Source organism: Acomys minous (genome assembly GCF_964271855.1).
Source record: "Acomys minous genome assembly, chromosome: 15".
In the NCBI taxonomy this organism is placed as follows: domain Eukaryota; kingdom Metazoa; phylum Chordata; class Mammalia; order Rodentia; family Muridae; genus Acomys; species Acomys minous.
This window is the reverse complement of record NC_140497.1, coordinates 98,688,290-98,712,141: the sequence shown is the minus strand read 5'-3', so window position 1 is coordinate 98,712,141 and position 23,852 is coordinate 98,688,290. Positions and strand designations below refer to the sequence as shown.

General features: G+C 48.5%; 1 protein-coding gene across 13 annotated transcripts in view; it reads right to left on the bottom strand.

Moving 5' to 3' along the window:
- Nucleotides 1-23,852, bottom strand: part of RBMS2 (RNA binding motif single stranded interacting protein 2) — an 89,169-nt gene that overhangs the window by 29,651 nt on the left and 35,666 nt on the right. For 4 of the 13 annotated variants that reach the window (XM_084758553.1, XM_084758554.1, XM_084758555.1 and 1 more), the window contains exon 1: nucleotides 5,636-5,879. In XM_084758553.1, coding sequence (XP_084614679.1) covers nucleotides 5,636-5,701 — 66 coding nt within the window. In that variant the 5' untranslated portion in view covers nucleotides 5,702-5,879. Of the gene's footprint in view, nucleotides 1-5,635; nucleotides 5,881-8,729; nucleotides 8,791-8,922; nucleotides 8,981-23,852 lie in introns of those variants that run through there. The other 9 variants (XM_084758544.1, XM_084758549.1, XM_084758550.1 and 6 more) reach the window with 5 other exon arrangements.

Sequence of the window (23,852 nt, the reverse complement as noted above, 5' to 3'; positions counted from 1 at the left end):
CAAGTTTTGCCATAGACCTACAACCCCATCCCTTTAAAAGAAAAAAAAAAAGGGCCAATTAATTCCAGCACTCAAGAAGCAGAGTCGGGCGGAGCTCCGTGAGTTCGAGGCCAAGCCTGGTCTACAGTGAGTCCAGAACAGCCAGGGCTACACAGAGAAACCCTGTCTCAAAAAAACAAAAAAACAGACCAACTAAAAAGGATTTTTTTAGGGACTGGAGAAATGGCTCAGTGGTTAAGAGCTCATACTGCTCTTGCAGAGGCCCTGGGTTCAGTTCCCAATCCCCACATCAGGTGCCTCAACTGCCTGCAGCCGGCCTCTGAGGAATCTGGCTCGCCTGGCCTCTGCGGGCACCTGCATGTATATGCACATACTCACACCCAAACACAGAATTTTTTTTTCTTTTGTGCTTTGAGGGTTTTTTTTTGTTTGTGTTTCAAGGCAGGGTGTTGGTTGTCCTGGAACTCACTCTGGCCTTCAACCCTGCCTGTCTCTGCCTCCCAAGTGCTGGGAGTATAGGCCTGTGCCACCACTGCCCAGCATGTACACACAATTTAAAATAAAATGAAAATTTAAAACTTTAATGATGTGTGTGTGTGTGTGTGTGTGTGTGTGCGCGTGTTGGTCTGTTTGTCTCATACATACCCCTCTCCCATATGTGTGTGTGTGTGTGTGTGTGTGTGTGTGTGTGTGTGTGTCTCACTCTCAGCCACCCCACCCCCACCCCCACCCCCACGTGTGCGTCTGTTTGTGTGTGTCTATCTGTTGGTCTGTGTTTGTCTCATGCCACCCCAGTGTGGGTGTGTGTCTGTCTGTGTCACCCCACCCCACTCCGTGTGTGTGTGTGTGTGTGTGTGTGTGTGTGTGTCAGTCTGTCTGTCTCACTCTTAGCTACTCCCATGTGCATCTCTGTATGTGTGTGTGTGTGTCTGTTGGTCTGTGTTTTTCTCACGCCTCCCCAGGGTGTGTGTGTGTATGTGTCTGTCTGTCTGTCTCACGCCACCCCACCGCCACCTCCCATGTGTGTGTATCTGTGTATGTCTACCTGTGTGTTTATGAGTACGTGCTTGAGTGCAGGTATCCACAGAGGCCGGAGGCATCAGGTCCCCTCTGGGGCTGGATCTATGGGGGAGGTACTGAGGTGGATACTAGCAACCTAACTTTGTCCTCTAAGAGCAACACACACTCTTCACCTCAGCGCCATGTCCCTATCACACAGCCAAGAATGGTCCTGAGCTTACAGCCTTGTCTCAGTCTCCTGAGCAACTGGGTTACAGTATATTTCACTACTCTTGTCCTTATATTTGACTACATTACCATAGCCATGACAAATAAATAAACAAATTAAATTAAAAATAATGACCGGTGGCGCTGGAGAGATGGCCTAGAGGTTAAGAGCACTGTCTGCTCCTCCAGAGGTCCTGAGTTCAATTCCCAGCAACCACACGGTGGCTCACGACCATCTATAATAAGACCTGGTGCCCTCTTCTGGTGTGCAGGTATATATGTGGGCAGAGCACTGTATAAATAATAAATAAATAAATCTTCTTAAAAAAAAAAAAAAGGACTGGGAGACAGTTCAGTAGGTAAACTGCAAACATGAAGGCTTGGGTTCAGATCCCCAGGGCCAGTGGCTGGAGTCATAGCTCAGCGGTTAAAGCAGTGGCTGCTACTCCAGGTTCAGTTCTCTGTTGCTAGGCAACACTACCCACATGGTGGCTCACAAGCATCTGTAACTCCAGCTCCAGGGATCTGACACCTTCTTGACCTCTATAAACACCAGGCACACAGCCGGGGTTGGTGGCGCACTAAATCCCAGCACTCGGGAGGCAGAGGCAGGCAGATTGCTATGAGTTCGAGGCCAGCCTGGTCTACAAAGTGAGTCCAGGACAGCCAAGACTACACAGAGACACCCTGTCTCAAAACAAACAAACAAACAAACAACAACAAAACCCCAGGCACACATGTGGTAAACGTTCATACATGCAGCAACACGTTCTTATACATAAAAAAATGTCTCCCCAGAACTCCCACCGTTGGGACAGGGCAAATGGATCCCCAGAATATACTGATAAAGTCAACCCAGGCAACAGGTGGCCAGTCATGAGAGGTTGTTACCTGGAGCCACCTGCTCCAGAGGCAGGCACAGAAACAAGGAGAGAGCTTTGGCCCACCCCTTCTGTTCTCAGGATGAGATTTTAAATGTCAAGTTTGAGAGAGTTTGGAACATGCTACATCCTAACAGTTCCCAGGCCAGTGCCTCAGAAGGCGCCACAGTCCCAGAGCCCCACATGACACTTCTGTCTTAGACAGATCCCTGCTGGCTAGCCTGGGATTTGTATCAATCTCCAGCCTCTGCCTCTCACGTGCTGAGAGCACTGGCATGTGCCCCCACACGCACACTAAAATAGTCTTAGCAGAAAGAAAGTCTGGTAGAACGTGCATACTGTAAGGCATTTTTCTATAGGAGTGGGATTTGAGTAAGCATTTATAGGACATGGGGACTGGAGAGATGGCTCAGAGGTTGGGAGCACTGTCTGCTCTTCCAGAGGTCCTGAGTTCAATTCCCAGCAACCACATGGTGGCTCATAGCCATCTGTAATGTGATCTGACGCCCTCTTCTGGCCTGCAGGTGTATATGCAGATAGATCACTCATATACATTGAATAAATAACTAAAAAAGCAAATAAATAAATCACAGGACATGAAGAAACTACAGGACTTTAATTTGGTTTTGTTTTTTGTTTTTTGTTTTTGTTTTTTTGAGACAGAGTTTCTCTGTGTAGCCTTGGATGTCCTGGACTTGCTTGCCTCTGCCTCCCAAGTGCTAGGATGAAAAGCTTGTGCCACTGGTCCAGGCTGATGACTTGCTTTTCTATCTATCTACTGCATGCATGCTCTGCTACACGTACACCTGCAGGCCAGAGGGAAGCTTGGCCTACACAGCTACAGAGTACGTTTCAAACCAGGGCTACATAGTAAGAATCACAGTCCCCACCCCCGCCCCCAACGCCCGGATTCACATGAGAAAATACACAAGAACACTTATCCTGAAACAAGAACAGATGCATCAAACTCTGCATCAACAACAAGATAAAGAGCAACGTAGCAGCCCTCAGTGCGTACACCCAATAATTCACAGCCCATACAGAGACACCACAGCAGCCCTGTCCGCAGCCGCAATGTGCAAATATTGCTCCCTCAGAAGGTTTTGTTTTGGGTTTTTGTTTTTGTTTTTGTTTTTTGAATTTTTCCAGATAGGGCTTCTCTGTGTAGCCTTGGCTGTCCTAGACTCACTTTGTAGACCAGGTTGGCCTCGAACTCACAGTGATCCACCTGCCTCTGCCTCCCAGAGTGCTGGGATTAAAGGTGTGCGCCATCCTCAGAAATTTTAGAACATTGACCTGTAAGAATTTAGAGCTCGGCGTGGTGTGCAGATCCCTGTGAGTTCCAGGCCAGCCTGGTCTACAAAGTGAGTGAGTCCAGGACAGCCAGGGCTACACAGAGAAACCCTGTCTCGAAAAACAAACAAACAAAAGAGAATTTCGAGATTTCTTTTCTTACTTAACATTTTAATGTTTTTGTTTGTGGATGTAGAGGTCAGAGGAGAATGTGTGGGAATCTCCCACCATGTGAGTCCCAGGATGTGATGCAGGCTTTAAGCCATGACTTTTGCCCTCTGAGTCATCGTGACAGACCCCCAAAGACTTTTTTAACTACTTATTCTTTTCAGGTGTTACAGCAATCCACCCGCCTCTGCCTCCAGAGGGCTGGGATTAAAGGCGTGTGCCACTATTCCTGGCCATTTAGTTTAATTTTAATGGGTATCCTGAAAACTTAGAGGGGAGAGAGAATCAGAAAATGGCTCTAATGGAGCACTGGGGAGGCTGAGCCAACCTTTAATCCCAGCACTCGGGAGCCAGAGGCAGACAGATTGCTGAAGTTCGAGGCCAGCCTGGTCTACAAAGTGAGTCCAGGACAGCCAAGGCTACACAGAGAAGCCCTGGGGGCAGGGGGAGGAAAAAAAAAAAGATCCAGGTGCGGTGGCTCATCCGTGCCTGTGATCCTGTGACCAGCCAGAGTTACAGAATGAGTTCTAGGCCAAGCTGTGGTAAAGAGAGACCATGTCTCAAAAACCAAAAAAAAAAAAACTTTTTTATACAGTACGATATGAATTTGAGGAGAAGAAAGATAGAATGTTCCCCTTTCAAGCACACATACATATAAAATGAATATATATCTATATATATGATAGGCCATCAGTCTATATATACCTACTGAAACATGAGATATATGGGTATATAATCAAAATATGCATAAAGCTTCATCTGTTCTTTTTTTCTGTTTACTTATTTATTTTTATTTTATTTTATTTATTTATTTTTATTTTTTGTTTTTTTCTAGACAGGGTTTCTCTGTGTAGCCTTGGCTGTCCTAGACTCATTTTGTTGACCAGGCTGGCCTCGAACTCAGCCTGCGTCTTCCTCCTGAGTGCTGGGATTACAGGCGTGCGCCACCTCACCCTCGCCAAGCTTTATTCTTCTTAAGCGTATAAACAGAATGAATGTCACATAAACTAAGCGCCACTGCCCTGATGAGACAACCAGTGTCCCCCTGAGTCTCTGAAATGGTCTCTTGAGGTCCCTGAGGACATGAGCCTTTCCCCCCCCTCCAACATTCCATCACACACGCACAGATCTCTGCACCACGTTTTTTCTTAAAGGACAGCTGTAATGCTCAGAGGGGGTAAAAAGTCATCCTGCTAGAGCTCGCGGCTCCTCCTCCAGCACTGCATACCAGGAAAAGCCAAGAAACTGCCGAAGGTCCTCTCTAGCAAACGTGGACGAGACTGTCCATCTCTCTCGGGGCTGTTTAACTTCTCAGGCAGCCGGGGGTTAACCGTAAAGACTCCAGGGACCCTCGCTAAGCCTGGCTATCTGCAGGGTTCCAAGTATCAGCAGGGAAGCCAAGACCCAAAGAATCACAGAGCCGTCTGCCCTAATCCCGAGGCACGTTATCTCCCCAAATTCCTCTGCGGGACGCTGGGGTGGGGTAGGGTCCAGAAGCACACACACTCACACTTAATTCTGGACGAGCCTCAGGACACGTCTCTCTCTCTCTCTCTCAGACTACCTGTAATTTCAGCGACCTAGCGGTCCGAATAAAAAGCCAGGCGGGGTGGGGGTGGGGGTGGGCTAAGGGTGGGCTCAATTAACCAAACTGATAAACTAATCTTGTGCGGAGCGAGCCTGGGGACGAGGTCTGAGATGTCAAGTTAGCCCCGCAGGAGGGCTGGCACACAGCCGCAGCAGGCAGGCAAAGTAACTTCATCTCACAAGATACAAACTTGCAAAGTTGATGTTTTGGTTTTGGGTTTGTTTTTTTTTTATCCCGCTGCCTCCCCGCCCCCCCCCCCCCCCCCGCCCCAAGTCTCACAAACCCCTGGCTCTAAATTCCTTCAACTTCAGAACCAGGTGCAGGGAGAGGCAGGCGGAGAAGTGGCGGAGGAGAGGCGCTGCGAGGGGACGGAGGAATCCAGCTCCCTCTTAAAGGGGAAGGCTGAAGCCAAGGGCACCCCCCGCCCCGGATCCCCGGGAACGGCAGCGCCACGGTCCGCAAAAGCGCCTTTTCCTACCTTCCTGTTGTTCTTGTTATAGGCGAAAGTCGAAACCCCGGGCCTGGAAGTCACCGATAGCAGCATTTTGTCTCTACTGTGAGGAGCTCAGAGAGGGAGAGAAGTGAAGGGAAGGGAGGGGGAAAGAGGGAGGGAGGAGGGGAGAAAAGAAGAGGGAGAGAGGAAGGGAGGAAAAGAGGGAGGGAAGGGAGAAGGGAGGGGGAGGAGAAAGAGGAGAAAAAGGAGCGGGGGGGGGGGGCCTGCGGGGAAGAATGAGCTAGGTCTGCTCCTTACGTCATTGAGAGAAGTTAACCCAGAGTCAGGCGCCTCTTCCACTGGGTCCTAGTGCCCGCATGTTCTAATTCGGTTTGTTTCCCACAGACTTTAGCAGTTCAGGCTAATGAGAGGAGTTCTAGGTCACAAGGGATCCCCATTCCTCCTTGAACAAGTTCTGGTTATCACAGAAAGACGATTACCCTACCATCAGTGAAAAGACAAAGGTTTTTGTTGTTTTGTTTTGTTGGTTTTTCGAGAGGGGGGGGTTTCCTCTGTGTAGCCCTGGCTGTCCTGGACTCGCTTTACAGACCAGGCTGGCCTCGAACTCACAGAGCTCCTCCTGCCTCGGCCTGGGCCACCACCTCCCCGCTGTTGTTTTGTTTCCCTCAGATCTCAGCTGCAAGATTTCAAGCTTGGCTGCAAGATGACTTAGCGGTAAAGGTTATCAGGCCGAAGTTAGGTTCCCAGATCTACATGGTAGGAGAGAGCCACTACCAAAAATTGTTCTCTGACACCCCCACGGCCCCACACACCAAGCACCCACGTGGCATGCTCACAGGTGCACATAAAAATAAATCATGAAAACATTTTCAGCTGGGTGTGGTGGCGCACGCCTTTAATCCCAACACTCCGGGGAGGCAGAGGCAGGAGGGTCACTGTGAGATCTAGGCCAGCTTGGTCTACAAAGCAAGCCCAGGACAACCAGGGCTACACAGAGAAACCCTGTCTCAAAAAACAAAACAAAACAAAACAAAAAAATAAATAAAATTAAAAATAAAGCAGGATGTAGGAGGCACTTGGGAGGCAGAGGCAGGCAGATCTCTGTGAGTTCAAGGCCAGCCTGGTCTACAAAGGGAGTCCAGGACAACCATGGCTGTTACATAGAGAAACCCTATCTCGAAAAACCTAAAATAAATAAATAAATAAATAAATAAATAATAATAAAGAAAGATCATGGCTAGGAATAGCAATACATCATTTAAAGCTGTAACTCCTGTACACACGAAAGAGAACCACCAAGTTTGGGGCCAGCCTGATCTACATACCAGGTTCCAGGGCACCCAAGGCCACATACTGATGGTGGAATACACAAAAGAGGTTGAGGCAGGAGGATCACAAGTTGCAGGCCATCCTGGGCTATATTATTTTTTAGATGATGTTTTACTAGATAAAGGTGCTGAAAGTTCTGGATTCAGTTCCCAGGATTCACACGGTACAAGGGAAAAGCCACTCCTGAAATGTGTCCTCTGACCTACAGACATGCACTCCCAACACAGAGACACAGACACCACACACACACACACACACACACACACACACACACACACACACACCCCACACACACACACATACACACACACACACACCACACACACACCACACACACACACACATACACACACACACACACACACACCACACACACACACACACACACACAGTGTTTTTGAAATGTAATGAGAGAGAGAGAGAGAGCAAAGGTGAGCAGTATACCAAAAAGCAGATAGAAATTAAATTATATGATGGAAATAGTTTCAGCTCCTTCGTTCTGTTCCTTCTGGGGCACCCCTGACAGGCTTACGCTACAATCCCCAGCTCAGATTCTCCCAGCAAGAGCTCATACTTAAGGCATCATCGGCAAAACAAGTCCAGGAGCCTCGCTGCCTTGTGATTGTTTTGGACAAGTGGAAGCTTTTAATCTTATCATTATTTTATTTACTTATTTATTTTCGGTGTTACTGGGGATCAAAAACCAAAGGCTCTAGAAGGCTAAGCAAGATCTCTCCCATGCACTAAGCTAAGCCTTCAACTCACATGGAAGCTATCTTATTTAACTTTATTATTTATTTACTTACTTATTTATGTAAGATAGGGCCTCACTCTGTAGCTCTCACTGACCTCAAACTCAGTATCTGCCTGTCTCAGGCTTCTTAGTGCAAGATTACAAACCTATACACCAACCTGACGCCCCGGTGTGTTTGGTTGACTTGGGTTTGGCTATTTTGTTTGATGATGCTAAGAGATACAGCGCTGTGCCAAGGGGTACATTCCCACCCTTCTAGTATATACTTGATCCTTTTTGGGGGGAGGGGGCAGGTTTCGAGACAGGGTTTCTCTGTGTAGCCCTGGTTGTCCTGGACTCACTTTGTAAACCAGGCTGGCTTTGAACTCACCCTGCCTCTGCCTCCCCCTGTGCTGGGGTTACAGGTGCACACCACCATGCCCAGCCACTTAATCCTTATTTAATGTAATTAATTAAGTAATTAATTAAAAAAATTTTTTTTGTTTTTTTGAGACAGGGTTTCTCTGTGTAGCCTTGGCTGTCCCTGACTCACTCTGTAGACCAGGCTGGCCTCGAACTCAGAGCGATCTGCCTGCCTCTGCCTCCCGAGTGCTGGGATTAAAGGTGTGCGCCACCATGGCCGGCATTAATCCTTATTTTAAAGTTAGATTTATTTAATCATTTATGAGTATTGTGTGCTGTGGATGTTCCTGGTGCCTACGGAGGTCTGAAGAGGGCGTCAGATTTCCAAGAGCTGGAGTTACAGATGTCCGTGAGCCACCAGGTGAGTGCTGAGAATCAAGTCTGGGTCCTCGGCAACAGCTCCTAACCACTTAGCTCGCCAGCCCTGTTTTACTTCTTTTGAGAGAGCATCTCTTGTAGCCCAAGCTGGCGTGGATTTCCAAGTAGTCAGAAATGACCGTGCACCTGGGTCCTCCTGCTGTTGTCCTGGGTGCTCAGAAGCCGAACACCACGATGCCCAGCTCTTTGACTTTTTTATTCTACTATTCCCTAGCCCTTAAGGCCCACACAGCTTAAACAAGTATAAAAACTCACCAGGTATGGATCCTATAGCCAAGCTGAATGACGTTCACAGAGTTAGGACGCGGTCTCTGAGCTGTCAAAAAAAAAAAAAAAAAACAAATCGTAAACTCTTTTAAAAGCGTGCTCTAAAGAGAAGGAAAACAGGAGACTTTTTAGGAAAGAATATAACTCATCGAGAATATCACACAACTGCAGTAACACTCACCTCAAACAAACACGCCCGCCCTCGAAGAAAAGAAAACTCAAAAAGGGTACAGAGGAAGCCCACCCACCCGCCCAGAGCAGGGAGGCCACCGCCTGCCTGCCTTCAGATTCCTTCCTCAGGCCTCCCCACACACGTGCTCCAGAAAGTAAATTAACCCCGTCTTTGTCACAACAGGCATTAACCCAAACTCTCGCAAAAATGAAGCTCCTCCGCTCTCTGGATTTCCTGTCACCACTTGGCTGGGATGAGGGAACAGACGGTACCGCACACATGCAGGGCTACCCCAACTCCAACTTTCATTTCCAACAGGAAGTGCCTGCTCAACTCAAGGGACACAGGAAGGGTGGGAACAGGCTCCATGTGGGAACTGCAACTGAGAATGCAACTGGCAGCCCAAGACAGTAAATAAGTAAATCATAGCATCTCTCGGGGACGCTGCATTTTTTTTAAGAACTTCCCTTTTCCACCCTCGGAAGTTTTCATTCATAACGACCCGACTGGTTCTTGTTATTTTAGAACGGGCTTCCTAAAGGACATCAAGTGGTCCCCTCAGGATGGCCAAGCCAGTTGCAGAACAGCCAGGGTTGTAAGGGAGACCTGGCCTGAAGAAAAATTAAAAAAAAAAAAAAAAAAAAAAAAAAGCCAGGCGTGTTGGCCTTTAATCTCAGGACTCAGGAGGCAGAGATAGGTGGATCTCTGTGTTCTCGGCCAGCCTGGCCTACAGATCAAGTTCTAGGAACAGCCAGGCCTACACAGAGAAACTCTGTCTCAAATAGCCAGAAAGAAAAAAAAAGAATACAGAAAAAAATAAGTGTTTTTTTTTTTTAAATAAAACTGTTCTATTTTATTTTGAGTCAGAGTCTTATTTTGTAGCTTAGGCTGGTCTCAAGCTCAGTCCTGCTCACCTTCTTTCCTCCTGGATGAGAGACATGAGCTACTGTACCCACTTTAATTTACAGCTGATACACAAAAACATGAATATTATACATACTAACAAATACCAGTCTGTGCTTTTCTGTGTAAATTGTGTAATATTTAGATTAGGTTAAACATTTGTCCATTCAAACATTTATCGTTTGTGATGAAAACATTAGAAAAAAAATTTTTTCTTTCTAAAGCCAAGTTTTTTGTCAACATTCTGTCCAACTAGGGCGGCAGTGGTGCACAGCTCTGGTCCCTGCAGGCAGAGGCAGGTGGCTCTCTGTGACAGCCAGGGCTACACAGTGAGACCCTGTCTCAAAACAGAACAAAACCATTCTAGTCTCTTTCCTCAGCTCACGAGCTAAGCGACCCTGAGAGAACTAACTGCCTCACAGGTCTAAAACTTTAAAAAGTAATCTTTATTTGGCTTTTCCAGACAGGGTTTCTCTGTGTGGCCCTGGCTGTCCTAGACTCACTTTGTAGACCAGGCTCCAGGCTGGCCTCGAACTCATGGCTATCGGCTTGCCTCTGCCTCCCGAGTGCTGGGATTAAAGGCGTGCCCCACCATGCCCGGCCTATAGGTCTTTTTTTTTTTTTTTTTTTTTTTTTTGAGACAGTCCCTTGTATACTAGACTTTTCTCATTTGTTAAATGGAGTAAACAATTACCTATTTCTTATAAATGTAATTAAATGAAACAAAATGAAGCCGCCTGTAGGAGCTCCGGATACTCCTAAGCAGGTAGGCTGCGCCCACAATGACTGTCACTGTCTCCCAGAGTGTATCCACTTGACTATTGTGTAACAGACATTTGAAGACCTTAAGTGACCCTTTCCAGAAACTAGCATCTTAGTTGCAATCAAGGATATACTATGGGCCAGCAAGATGGCTCAGCTGGTAAAGATACCTGTTGCACTAGCCTGGAGTCCTGGAGCCCACAGAGGAAGGAGAGAACAGCGGTCCAGAGTGGCCCTCAGGTTAGCATATACATCATGGCGCAAGCGCACCTGAGTACCCATACACTCAATACTGATTAATTCAAACTAGAGCTGGAGAGATGGCTCAGTGGTTAAAAGCACTGGCTGCTCTTCCAGAGGTCCTGAGTTCAATTCCCAGCAACCACATAGTGGCTCACAACCATCTCTAATGAGAACTGGTGCCCTCTTCTGGTGTGCAGGTGTACATGCAGGCAAAAAATTATATATATGATAAATAAATAAATCTTTATAAAAAATAAATTCTACTAACTTAAGTACTAAAAGCTGAGGCTCACACCTGTAATCTGAGCACTCAGGTGGATCTCCAGAGTTCCAGGCATATCTGATCTACACAGAGTTCCAAGCGAGCCGGGGATACCTGGTGAAATCCTGCTAGAACACAAAGCATACTCTAGGATGCACCGGGGAGGCTCAACTACATACCAAGAAAACATCAGATAAGTTTCAAAGTTGCTTGCATTCCTTCATGGCTAAGCCTGTCCACTTTTTTGAGTTCTAACTCAAAAAACATTAACTTTTCTTCTTTTCCCCCCTTTATAACTCTTTAGACATTGGCTCAAATCCTAAGCAAGATTTCTCTCACTCCGGGAGTTCTCACTTTTTCTCTCAAGACTCTCCCAACAACGCAGCTGTTTGCAGACCTCCATGGATGGATCTGCCTGCTTTCTTGGACTCTAACTCAAAAGACATCTCCAGGCAGCGGTGGTGGTGCACACCTTTAAGCCCAGCACTCGGGAGGCAGAGGCAGGCAGATCACTGAGAGTTTGAGGCCAGCCTGGTCTACAGAGTGAATCTAGGACCGCCAAGTTTACACAGGAAAACCCTTGACTCCAAAAAACAAAACAAAATAAACAAACAAAAAAAGCATAACTTTCTTTCTCTTAACCTCCCCCCCTTCCCAGCCTCTGTCAAAATTGATATCTTCCCTGCCCTGCTGTCTTCCTCTCAAATTCTGATAAAATGGTCCTGGAGTTTCAAAAGAAAAAAATTGTTATGTTTTGTTTTTGTGAGACAGAGTTTCTCTGTGTAGCTTTGGCTGTCCTGGACTCACTTTGTAGATCAGGCTGGCCTTGAACTCACAGCAATCCACCTGTTTCTGCCTCCGGAGTGCTGGGATTAAAGGTGTGCACCATCACTGCCCAGATGGTTCTAGAGTTTCAAAAGAAAAAAAATTGTTATGTTTTGTTTTTTGTGAGACAGGGTTTCTCTATATAGGCTTAGCTGTCCTGGACTCTTTGTAGAACAGGCTGGCCTTGAACTCACAGTGCTCTGCCTGCCTCTGCCTCCCAAGTGCTAGGATTAAAGGTGTGGGCCACTACCACCAGGCTGTATATTTTTTAAAAATATTTATTTATTTAATGTATATGAGGGTTTTATCTGCACATACACCTGCAGGCCAGAAGGGGGCACCAGATCACATTATAGATGGTTGTGAGCCACCATGTGGTTGCTGGGAATTGAACTCAGGATCTCTGGAAGAGCAGGTGGCACTCTTAACCACTGAGCCATCTCTCCAGCCCAAGCTTTGTATATTTTTAAAGGGAGTGCTGTGGAGGAGACGAGGAGGGGAGCAGGGAGTTCTAGAGAAGTATACAGGAGGAGGGAGAGTTCCAACCTCCTGCAGGGCTGCTCTGACTTCTCTCTGTTCTCTTCATTGACTGCTCACAGTTTTCTAGGCTTAGTGTCTGTCTGTCTGTCTGTCTGTCTGTCTGTCTCTGTCTCTGTCAGTCTGTCTCTCTCTCTTTCTCTCTCTCTCTCTCTCTCTCTCTCTCTCTCTCTCTCTCTTGCACACCTTTAATCCCAGCACTCAGGGAGGCAGAAGCAGGTGGATCTCTGTGAGTTCCAGGCCAGCCTGGACTACAAAGTGAGCCCAGGACAGCTAAGGTTACATAGAGAAACCCTGTCTCAACAACACCCCCCACACACACAAAAAAAAAAGAGAGAGGGAAGTAAAAAATAAAAAGTAAAGAAAGAAAAAAATATATATATATACACATATAGTGACTGTGTGTCTGTGTCTGCAAAAACCAGGGGACGGCACTGGGTCTCCTGCCGCTGGAATTATAAGCAGCTGTGTGCCTTGTGCCGCCAGGTGTAGGCGCTGGGAACTGTAGTCAGGTCCTCTGGACAGCAGCAAGCACTCTTAGCCCATGAGTCATCATCTCTTCAGCACTTTTTTTTTTTTTAAAGTACACAGACTCACAAAGTTGCCCAACCTGGCCTGGAGGTCAGTTTGTGAAAAATGCAAGCGAGTTGGGTGTGGTTGCTTATGCCTGGAGTCTCAGCCCTTGAGATGTAGAGGAGAAGGATTCGGAGTTGCAGAACAGTCACACTTGCGTAATGAATCCGAGGCCAGCCTAGGCTACAAGACCCACACCAACACGCATGCGCGCACTCTGAAGCCCAGCACTCACGGACGTTCCCAACCACACAGGAACCTGAAGCAGGACATTTGCATGAGCTCTCCTGAGCTACACAGTAAGATCCTGTCGCAAAACAGAATGAAACAACAACAACAACAAACAAAAAACAAAACAAAAAAAATACACTTTCAAATAAGAATCACAATGGGGCTGGAGAAGTGGTTCAGTGGTTAAGAGCACTGGCTGCTCTTCCAGAGGTCCTGAGTTCAATTCCCAGCACCCACATGGTGGCTCAGAGCCATCTATAATGAGATCTGATGCCCTCTTCTAGCAAGCAGATGTACATGTGATAGAGCACTCCTATGCATAAAATAAATAAATATTTTTTAAAAACACAGGATTTGGAGCTGGCTGGACTTGATCTGTCTGATGAAAGATGTCTGTCAATATTACTACAACCAGTTCATGTGCGCTTAAAAGTAGGAAGGCTAGCCAGGCGGTGGTGGCGCACGCCTTTAATCCCAGCACCAGGGAGGCAGAGGCAGGCGGATCACTGTGAATTCAAGGCCAGCCTGGTCTACAAAGTGAGTCCAGGACAGCCAAAGCCACACAGAGAAACCCTATCTTGAAAAAACAAAACAGAAAAAGAAAAACCAAAAATAAATAAATAAATAAACATTTTAAAGAAGAAGAAGAAGAAGAAGAAGAAATGTTCGGCCTCCTTAGTCATCAGAGAAATGCAAATCAAAATGACACTGAGATTCCATCTTATACCCATCAGAATGGCTAAGATCAAAAACTCAAGTGACACCATATGTTGGCGAGGATGTGGAGAGAGAGGAACACTCCTTCATTGCTGGTGGGAATGCAAACTAGTACAACCACTTTGGAAATCTATCTGGCGCTTTCTCAGAAAAATGAGAACAGGGCTTCCTCAAGACCCAGCTATTCCACTCCTTGGGATAAACCCAGAAAATGCTCTACCACACAACAGGGACATATGCTCAACCATGTTCATAGCAGCCTTATTCATAACAGCCAGAACATGGAAACAGCCTAAGTGTCCCTCAATAGAAGAATGGATAAAGAAACTGTGGTATAGCCGGGCGTGGTGGCGCACGCCTTTAATCCCAGCACTTGGGAAGCAGAGGCAGGTGGATCGCTGTGAGTTTGAGGCCAGCCTGGACTACAAAGTGAGTCCAGGACAGTGAAGGCTACACAGAGAAACTCTGTCTCGGAAAAAAGAAAGAAAGAAAGAAAGAAAGAAAGAAAGAAAGAAAGAAAGAAAGAAACTGTGGTACATGTACACTATGGAATACTATTCAGCTATTAAAAACAAGGAATTCCCGAAATTTGTGGACAAATGGATTAAACTAGAAATTATCATAATGAATGAGTTCACCCAAAAGCAAAAAGATACAAATGGTATATACTTACTTATATCGAGACATTAGCCCGAGGGGTATGTCCCATGAAAGACTTTACTTACCAGGAAAGTGGGTCAGAGGGAAGGACATCCTATTGGGACTTTAGGTGAGAGAAGCATGGGAGAATGGGGAAATAGAAGGATCCAGAGGGTCTGGAAACCTACAAGAAGAACATTATGACGGGCAGATCTGGGTCCTGGGGTCCTTCCTGCTCAAACTGTGGCACCAGCCAAGGACAATACATGCAGTAAACTTCGAACCCCTCTACCCAGACCTAGCCGATGGGCAGGACATTCTCCACCGTTGAGTGGAGAGTGAAGTTTGACTTTCATACAAACTCTGGTGCCCCATTTCTGACCACGTCCCCTGGATGGGGAGGCCTGGTGGCACTCAGAGGAAGGATAACAGGTCACCAAGAAGAGACTTGATACCCTATGAGCATATACAGGGGGAGGAAGTCCCCCTCAGTCACAGTCATAGGGGAGGGGAGTAGGGGGGAAGCAGGAGGGAGGGAGGAATGGGAGGATACAAGGGATGGGATAACAATTTAGATATAATATGAATAAATTAATTTAAAAAAAGAAGAAGAAAGAAAGAAAGAAGACTTGGGGCAGGAGAGGGATGCTGCAGAGACAGATGCACCAACCAAGGACCATGCACGGTGAGGACCCAGACCCTCTGCTCAGATGTAGTTGATAGGCAGCATAGCCTCCTTGTGGGCATCACAATATGGGGAGTGGGGACCGCTTCTGACGTGGACTCTGGCCCCCACACGTTGACCACAGAGGAAGAGGAGACAGGCAGTCCAGATGGGACTTGCTAGGATGAGGTGAGACGTTAGTGGAGGAGGGCCTCCCTTTCTGAGGACTAGAGGAAGGGGGAGAGACTATGAGAGAGGGAGGGTGGGACCAGGAGGTGATGAGGGAGGGGCTACAATCAGGGATGTAAAGTGAACAAGTTAATAAAACATTAAATTAGGGGGCTGGAGAGATGGCTCAGTGGTTAGGAGCACTGGCTGCTCTTCCTAAGAGGTCATGGGTTCAATTCCCAGCAACCACATGGTGGTTCACAACCACCTATAATGTGATCTGATGCCCTCTTCTGGCCTGCAGGTGTACATGCAGGCAGAGCACTGTATACATAACAATAAATAAATCATTTTTAAAAATTTTAATTTAATTTACTAATAAAAACAGAAAGTACTCAGGCTGGCCAGCGTGCTAGTGAGGGTCTCGATATGCTTCAGAGGTGAGGGAACAGAGACTATGAAAGCCAAGGACACCCCAGCTACAACATAAAAGCTCCTTCCACTGACTGACATGCCTGCCACAAGTACTCTGGCATGAAAAGATCTAAACAGCTGAATTTATCTCTCTGTAAAGAAATGAGAAAAAGGGTTTGGAGAGATCGTTCAGAGGTTAAGAGCACTGGCTGCTTTTCCTAAAGGGTCCTGAGTTCAATTCCTAGAAACTGCATGGTGGCTATAATGAGAACTGGTGCCCTCTACTGGCGTACAGGTGTACATGCAGGCAGAGCACTGTTTACATAATACATAAATAAATCTTTTTAATTTTTTTGGATTTTTCAAGACAGGGTTTCTCTGTGTAGCCTTGGCTGTCCTGGACTCACTTTGTAGATCAGGCTGGGCTCGAACTCATAGAGATCCACCTGCCTCTGCCTTCCAGGTGCTGGCGTTAGAGGTGTGTGCCACCACTGCCGGGCTCAAATAAATAAATCTTAAAAAAAAAAAAAAGAAAAGAAAGAAAAGCAGGTTTAGAAAGAATTGGAAACAAAAATACTGCATATATGGCTTAGCTGGTAAGGTGTTCTCCTATCACGAGTTGAACCCTAGGTTTGGCCCTCGGCATCGTATAAAGCCAGGTGTGGTGGCACCCACGTGTACTCTCAGCTCTTGGGAGGGGAGGACACTCAGGAGTTCATGTCATCTCCCTCTACCATAGCCTGCACTATGTAAGACTCTCTCAACCAGCAAAACAGAGATGGACATAGGAAAAGGACCCGCAGTGAGGAGCAGTGTTGGCCTAAGCATACTCATGCCCCTGCAATGTGCACACAACACAACACTTGTTTGTGTGCCTCCTGCCCATGAAGACAGACTCAGGTCCCGTGGAACTACAGTTGCAAGCTGCCTTGTGGCTGCTGGGGAACTGAGCTTGGGTCCTCAGCAGGAATAGAACTTACTCTTCCCCGCTGAGCCATCTCGCCAGACCCACCCTCACGCCCTGCACTCCACGTGTTTGAGTCAGGGTCTTACTAGATGGCTCTAACAGCTTAGAACTTACTATGTAGACCAGACTTGCGGAGGCCTGCCTGCCTCTGCTTCCCAACTGGTAGGATCACAGGCGTGCGCCACCGCAGGCCCCAAGGCTGGGTTCTAGTCATTCTCAGAATGAATGGCGCCGATTATACACTTCTTATTTTTAATATTTTATTTAATTTTTAATGTGCATTGGTGTGAGGGTGTCAGATCTTAGAGTTACAGACAGTTGTGAGCTGCCATGTGGGTACTGGGAATTGAACCCGGGTCCTTTGGAAGAGCAGGCCGTGCTCTTAACCACTGAGCCATCTCTCCAGCCCCCCTCACCCCCCACCCCCCACCCCCGATTATATACTTCTATTCCTGAGTTTCCTTCACACCTGAGATACAGTTCTGCCCGGCCCTAACTATCTCTAAAAGAAGTAGCTTACATGATCTCAACAGGGCTCATGACCTCAGTTTCACTAGGATCCATCAGATGAAACTACTGTATTTATAGCCCAAATGTCAACATATTTCTCACCAAATCCTGGTAGTTTCCTATGGCTGCACTAGCTTATAGCAATAAGTGTAAGATCATGACGATGACATTGAACCAAAACACTGACTGAGGGGCTGGGACTGTAGTTCAGAAGTACAGCCCTCGCCTAGCCTAGCATGCACAGGACCTCAGTTTAATCCCCAGGAATGCCTAGGAGCAAACAACAACAACAACAACATAAAACCATTGATTTGAAGTAGCCTTGACAATACCTCGTATAAAACTGTCAGGTGGTAACAACAACACCTTGCTAGGGCCCATGGTGTACACCTTTAATCACCTGGCTGAGGGGGCTGAGTCAGGGTGAGCAAGGCCTGTGGCCCCAGTATGTGGGAGGTGGAGAAAGGAGTTTCCAGAAAAACTGGACAACCACACTAATGAAAGACTCTTTCTCGGGCCGGAGAGGTGGCTCAGAGGTTAAGAGCACTGGCTGCTCTTCCAAAGGTGCTGAGTTCAAGTCCCAGCAACCATACATGGTGGCTCACAGCCATCTATAATGAGATCTGGTGCCCTCTTCCGGCGCACAAGCAGAACACAGTACACATAATAAAAGAAAAACTTAAAAAAAGACCCTCTCTGAGTGATCAAGGCAGACATCTGATGGTGACCTTGGGTCTCCACGTACATGTATGTGTAGCCACAAGCACGTGTGTGCCCATATACGCACAAACACACACACACCACACACATTTCATACGCAAAAGAGAGAGATGGTGGGTGGGGATCTGGGGCAAGGCATGTGTCCTAAGGCTCTTTCTATGCTTGTTTTTGACGACACTACAAAGCCTACACTGACCTCTGACATGTTGATCTTGCAGCTGGAAATACCACAGAAAATAGGGGTGTGGGTTCCCAGCACCTACATGGCAGTCAACAAGCATCTGTAACTACAGTTCCACAGGGCTCAGCATCATCTTCTGACCGCCACAGGCACTGCATGAAAGTGGTACCCTACAGGCAGGCAACAAACCTGCCTCAGCCTCCAGAACGCTGGGCTCTCACGTGTGTACACATGCCAGCCGGGGATCTAGATTTCCTGAGTCTCGATTCTCTCCTATGTGTGTATGATGGTCATGTGCCACCACACCTGGCTTTGGGTTTGTTGTTGCTGCTTGTTTGTTTTTATTTTTCTTTTTTTTTTTAAGATTTATTTATTTATAATTATGTATATAGTGCTCTGCCTGCATGTACACCTGCAGGCCAGAAGAGGGCATCAGATCTCATTATAGATGGTTGTGAGCCATCATGTGGTTGCTGGGAATTGAACTCAGGACCTTTGGAAGAGCAGCCAGTGCTCTTATCCTCTGAGCCGTCTCTCCAGCCCCTTGTTTGTTTTTCTTTAAAGACATGTCCTTACATGTTCCAGCCTGGCTCAGAATGGCTATGGAGGATTGACATTGAACTCCTGATCCTGCCCCCAATGTGCAAGCATTACAGGTGTGAGACACTACCTCGTTTTTTTACCTTTTTTGGGGGGGAGCTTTTTGGTTTGGTTGGTTGGCTTTTGTTTTGTTTTTTTCGAGACAAGGTTTCTGGCTGTCCTGGACTCACTGTGTAGACCAGGCTGGCCTTGAACTCACAGAGCTCCACTTGCCTCTGCCTCCACAGTACTGGTACAGGGATTACAGGCTTGCGCCTACCACACCAGGCTCCACCCACTGACTTTTAAAAGGTTCACTTCCACCTCTGTTATGGTTTTTTTTTGTTTTGTTTTGTTTTTTTGAGACAGGGTTTCTCTGTGTAGCCTTGGCTGTCCTGGACTCCCTTTGTAGACCAGGCTGGTCTCGAACTCACAGCGATCCGCCTGCCTCTGCCTCCCAAGTGCTGGGATTAAAGGCGTGCGCCACCACGCCCGGCTCTGTTATGTTTTTTTAAAGATTTATTTATTATTAAGTATACAGTGCTCTGCCTGCATGTACACCTGCAGGCCAGAAGAGGGCATCAGATCTCATTATAGATGGTTCTGAGCCACCATGTGGATGCTGGGAATTGAACTCAGGACCTCTGGAACAACAGGCATTGCTCTTAACCTCTGACCCATCTCTCCAGCCCCTCCACCTCTGGTATGTTGACCTTTCATATTATTTTGTTTTATTTTTTAGAGATTTATTTATTTATTATACAGTATTCTGCTGACATAGACATATGTGCCTACACACCAGGAGAGGTCACAAGATCTCATGATAGATGGTTGTGAGCCACCATGTGATTGCTGGGAATTGAACTCAGGACCTCTGGAAGAGCAACCATTGCTCTTAACCTCTAAGCCATCTCTCCAAGCCCCAGTTTTACTGCTTCCTGACACAAGGTCTCACTACATAGCCAGGGTACGATGGGATTCAGTCTCTCACCTCAGCTTGGTGACAAAGGCAGAAACTGGGGGGAGAGTAAAGGGTTTATTAGGCTTTACTCTTGCACGTCATAGGTCACAGTCCCTTGTGAAGGACTGAGGCAGAGACCCTGAAGAAACACTGCTCCCTTGTCACAGCTTTTCTATACACCCAGGCCCACCTCCCTAGGGATGGTACCAACCACATTGGTGGGCAGAGTAGGAGTGCGGTGGGGGAGTGCGGGCTCCTATATAAATTAGTGCACCTAAGACAACTCCTGTGATGATCAGCTGGAAGCAGCTCGCCCACTAGGGGTCTCCCCAGGTGTCAAGTGGACTAGCAAGGTCAGCATCACACAGCCAGACAGCCGGCTCTAATTAACTGTGTGTTCTTCAGTTCTGAAAAGCAATTCACCAGTGCTAGACTAGAACTCTGACACTGAGGTACACCCCAGCCCACATGAGGGACAAGGACTCTAACACTGAGGTACACCCCAGCCCACATGAGGGACAAGGACTCTGACACTGAGGTACACCCCAGCCCACATGAGGGACAAGGACTCTAACACTGAGGTACACCCCAGCCCCACATGAGGGACAAGGACTCTGACACTGAGGTACACCCCAGCCCCACATGAGGGACAAGGACTCTGACACTGAGGTACACCCCAGCCCACATGAGGGACAAGGACTAGAACACTGAGGTACACCCCAGCCTCACATGAGGGACAAGGACTAGAACACTGAGGTACACCCCAGCCTCACATGAGGGACAAGGACTCTAACACTGAGGTACACCCCAGCCTCACATGAGGGACAAGGATTAGAACACTGAGGTACACCCCAGCCCACATGAGGGACAAGGACTAGAACACTGAGGTACACCCCAGCCTCACATGAGGGACAAGGACTAGAACACTGAGGTACACCCCAGCCCACATGAGGGACAAGGACTAGAACACTGAGGTACACCCCAGCCCACATGAGGGACAAGGACTCTAACACTGAGGTACACCCCAGCCTCACATGAGGGACAAGGACTAGAACACTGAGGTACACCCCAGCCCACATGAGGGACAAGGACTCTAACACTGAGGTTCACCCCAGCCCACATGAGGGACAAGGACTCTAACACTGAGGTACACCCCAGCCCACATGAGGGACAAGGACTAGAACACTGAGGTACACCCCAGCCCCACATGAGGGACAAGGACTAGAACACTGAGGTACACCCCAGCCCCACATGAGGGACAAGGACTAGAACACTGAGGTACACCCCAGCCCACATGAGGGACAAGGACTCTAACACTGAGGTACACCCCAGCCCACATGAGGGACAAGGACTAGAACACTGAGGTACACCCCAGCCCACATGAGGGACAAGGACTCTAACACTGAGGTACACCCCAGCCCACATGAGGGACAAGGACTAGAACACTGAGGTACACCCCAGCCCCACATGAGGGACAAGGACTAGAACACTGAGGTACACCCCAGCCTCACATGAGGGACAAGGACTAGAACACTGAGGTACACCCCAGCCCCACATGAGGGACAAGGACTAGAACACTGAGGTACACCCCAGCCCCACATGAGGGACAAGGACTAGAACACTGAGGTACACCCCAGCCCCACATGAGGGACAAGGACTCTGACACTGAGGTACACCCCAGCCCACATGAGGGACAAGGACTCTGACACTGAGGTACACCCCAGCCCACATGAGGGACAAGGACTCTGACACTGAGGTTCACCCCAGCCCCACATGAGGGACAAGGACTCTGACACTGAGGTTCACCCCAGCCCCACATGAGGGACAAGGACTCTAACACTGAGGTACACCCCAGCCCACATGAGGGACAAGGACTCTGACACTGAGGTACACCCCAGCCTCACATGAGGGACAAGGACTCTGACACTGAGGTTCACCCCAGCCCCACATGAGGGACAAGGACTCTAACACTGAGGTACACCCCAGCCTCACATGAGGGACAAGGACTCTGACACTGAGGTACACCCCAGCCTCACATGAGGGACAAGGACTAGAACACTGAGGTACACCCCAGCCCCACATGAGGGACAAGGACTCTGACACTGAGGTTCACCCCAGCCCCACATGAGGGACAAGGACTAGAACACTGAGGTTCACCCCAGCCCACATGAGGGACAAGGACTCTAACACTGAGGTACACCCCAGCCCCACATGAGGGACAAGGACTCTGACACTGAGGTACACCCCAGCCTCACATGAGGGACAAGGACTAGAACACTGAGGTACACCCCAGCCCCACATGAGGGACAAGGACTCTGACACTGAGGTTCACCCCAGCCCCACATGAGGGACAAGGACTAGAACACTGAGGTTCACCCCAGCCCACATGAGGGACAAGGACTCTAACACTGAGGTACACCCCAGCCCACATGAGGGACAAGGACTCTAACACTGAGGTTCACCCCAGCCCACATGAGGGACAAGGACTCTAACACTGAGGTACACCCCATCCCCACATGAGGGACAAGGACTCTAACACTGAGGTACACCCCAGCCCCACATGAGGGACAAGGACTCTAACACTGAGGTACACCCCAGCCCCACATGAGGGACAAGGACTCTGACACTGAGGTTCACCTCAGCCCCACATGAGGGACAAGGACTAGAACACTGAGGTACACCCCAGCCTCACATGAGGGACAAGGACTCTAACACTGAGGTTCACCCCAGCCCCACATGAGGGACAAGGACTCTGACACTGAGGTTCACCCCAGCCCACATGAGGGACAAGGACTCTGACACTGAGGTACACCCCAGCCCACATGAGGGACAAGGACTCTAACACTGAGGTACACCCCAGCCCACATGAGGGACAAGGACTCTAACACTGAGGTACACCCCAGCCCCACATGAGGGACAAGGACTCTAACACTGAGGTACACCCCAGCCCACATGAGGGACAAGGACTCTGACACTGAGGTACACCCCAGCCCACATGAGGGACAAGGACTCTAACACTGAGGTACACCCCAGCCCACATGAGGGACAAGGACTAGAACACTGAGGTACACCCTAGCCCACATGAGGGACAAGGACTCTAACACTGAGGTACACCCCAGCCCACATGAGGGACAAGGACTAGAACACTGAGGTACACCCCAGCCTCACATGAGGGACAAGGACTAGAACACTGAGGTACACCCCAGCCCACATGAGGGACAAGGACTAGAACACTGAGGTACACCCCAGCCCCACATGAGGGACAAGGACTAGAACACTGAGGTACACCCCAGCCTCACATGAGGGACAAGGACTAGAACACTGAGGTACACCCCAGCCCCACATGAGGGACAAGGACTAGAACACTGAGGTACACCCCAGCCCACATGAGGGACAAGGACTCTAACACTGAGGTACACCCCAGCCCACATGAGGGACAAGGACTAGAACACTGAGGTACACCCCAGCCCACATGAGGGACAAGGACTAGAACACTGAGGTACACCCCAGCCCACATGAGGGACAAGGACTCTGACACTGAGGTACACCCCAGCCCCACATGAGGGACAAGGACTCTAACACTGAGGTACACCCCAGCCTCACATGAGGGACAAGGACTAGAACACTGAGGTACACCCCAGCCCACATGAGGGACAAGGATTAGAACACTGAGGTACACCCCAGCCCACATGAGGGACAAGGACTCTAACACTGAGGTACACCCCAGCCCACATGAGGGACAAGGACTCTGACACTGAGGTACACCCCAGCCCCACATGAGGGACAAGGACTCTAACACTGAGGTTCACCCCAGCCCACATGAGGGACAAGGACTCTAACACTGAGGTACACCCCAGCCCACATGAGGGACAAGGACTCTAACACTGAGGTACACCCCAGCCCACATGAGGGACAAGGACTAGAACACTGAGGTACACCCCAGCCCACATGAGGGACAAGGACTCTAACACTGAGGTACACCCCAGCCCACATGAGGGACAAGGACTCTAACACTGAGGTACACCCCAGCCCCACATGAGGGACAAGGACTAGAACACTGAGGTACACCCCAGCCCACATGAG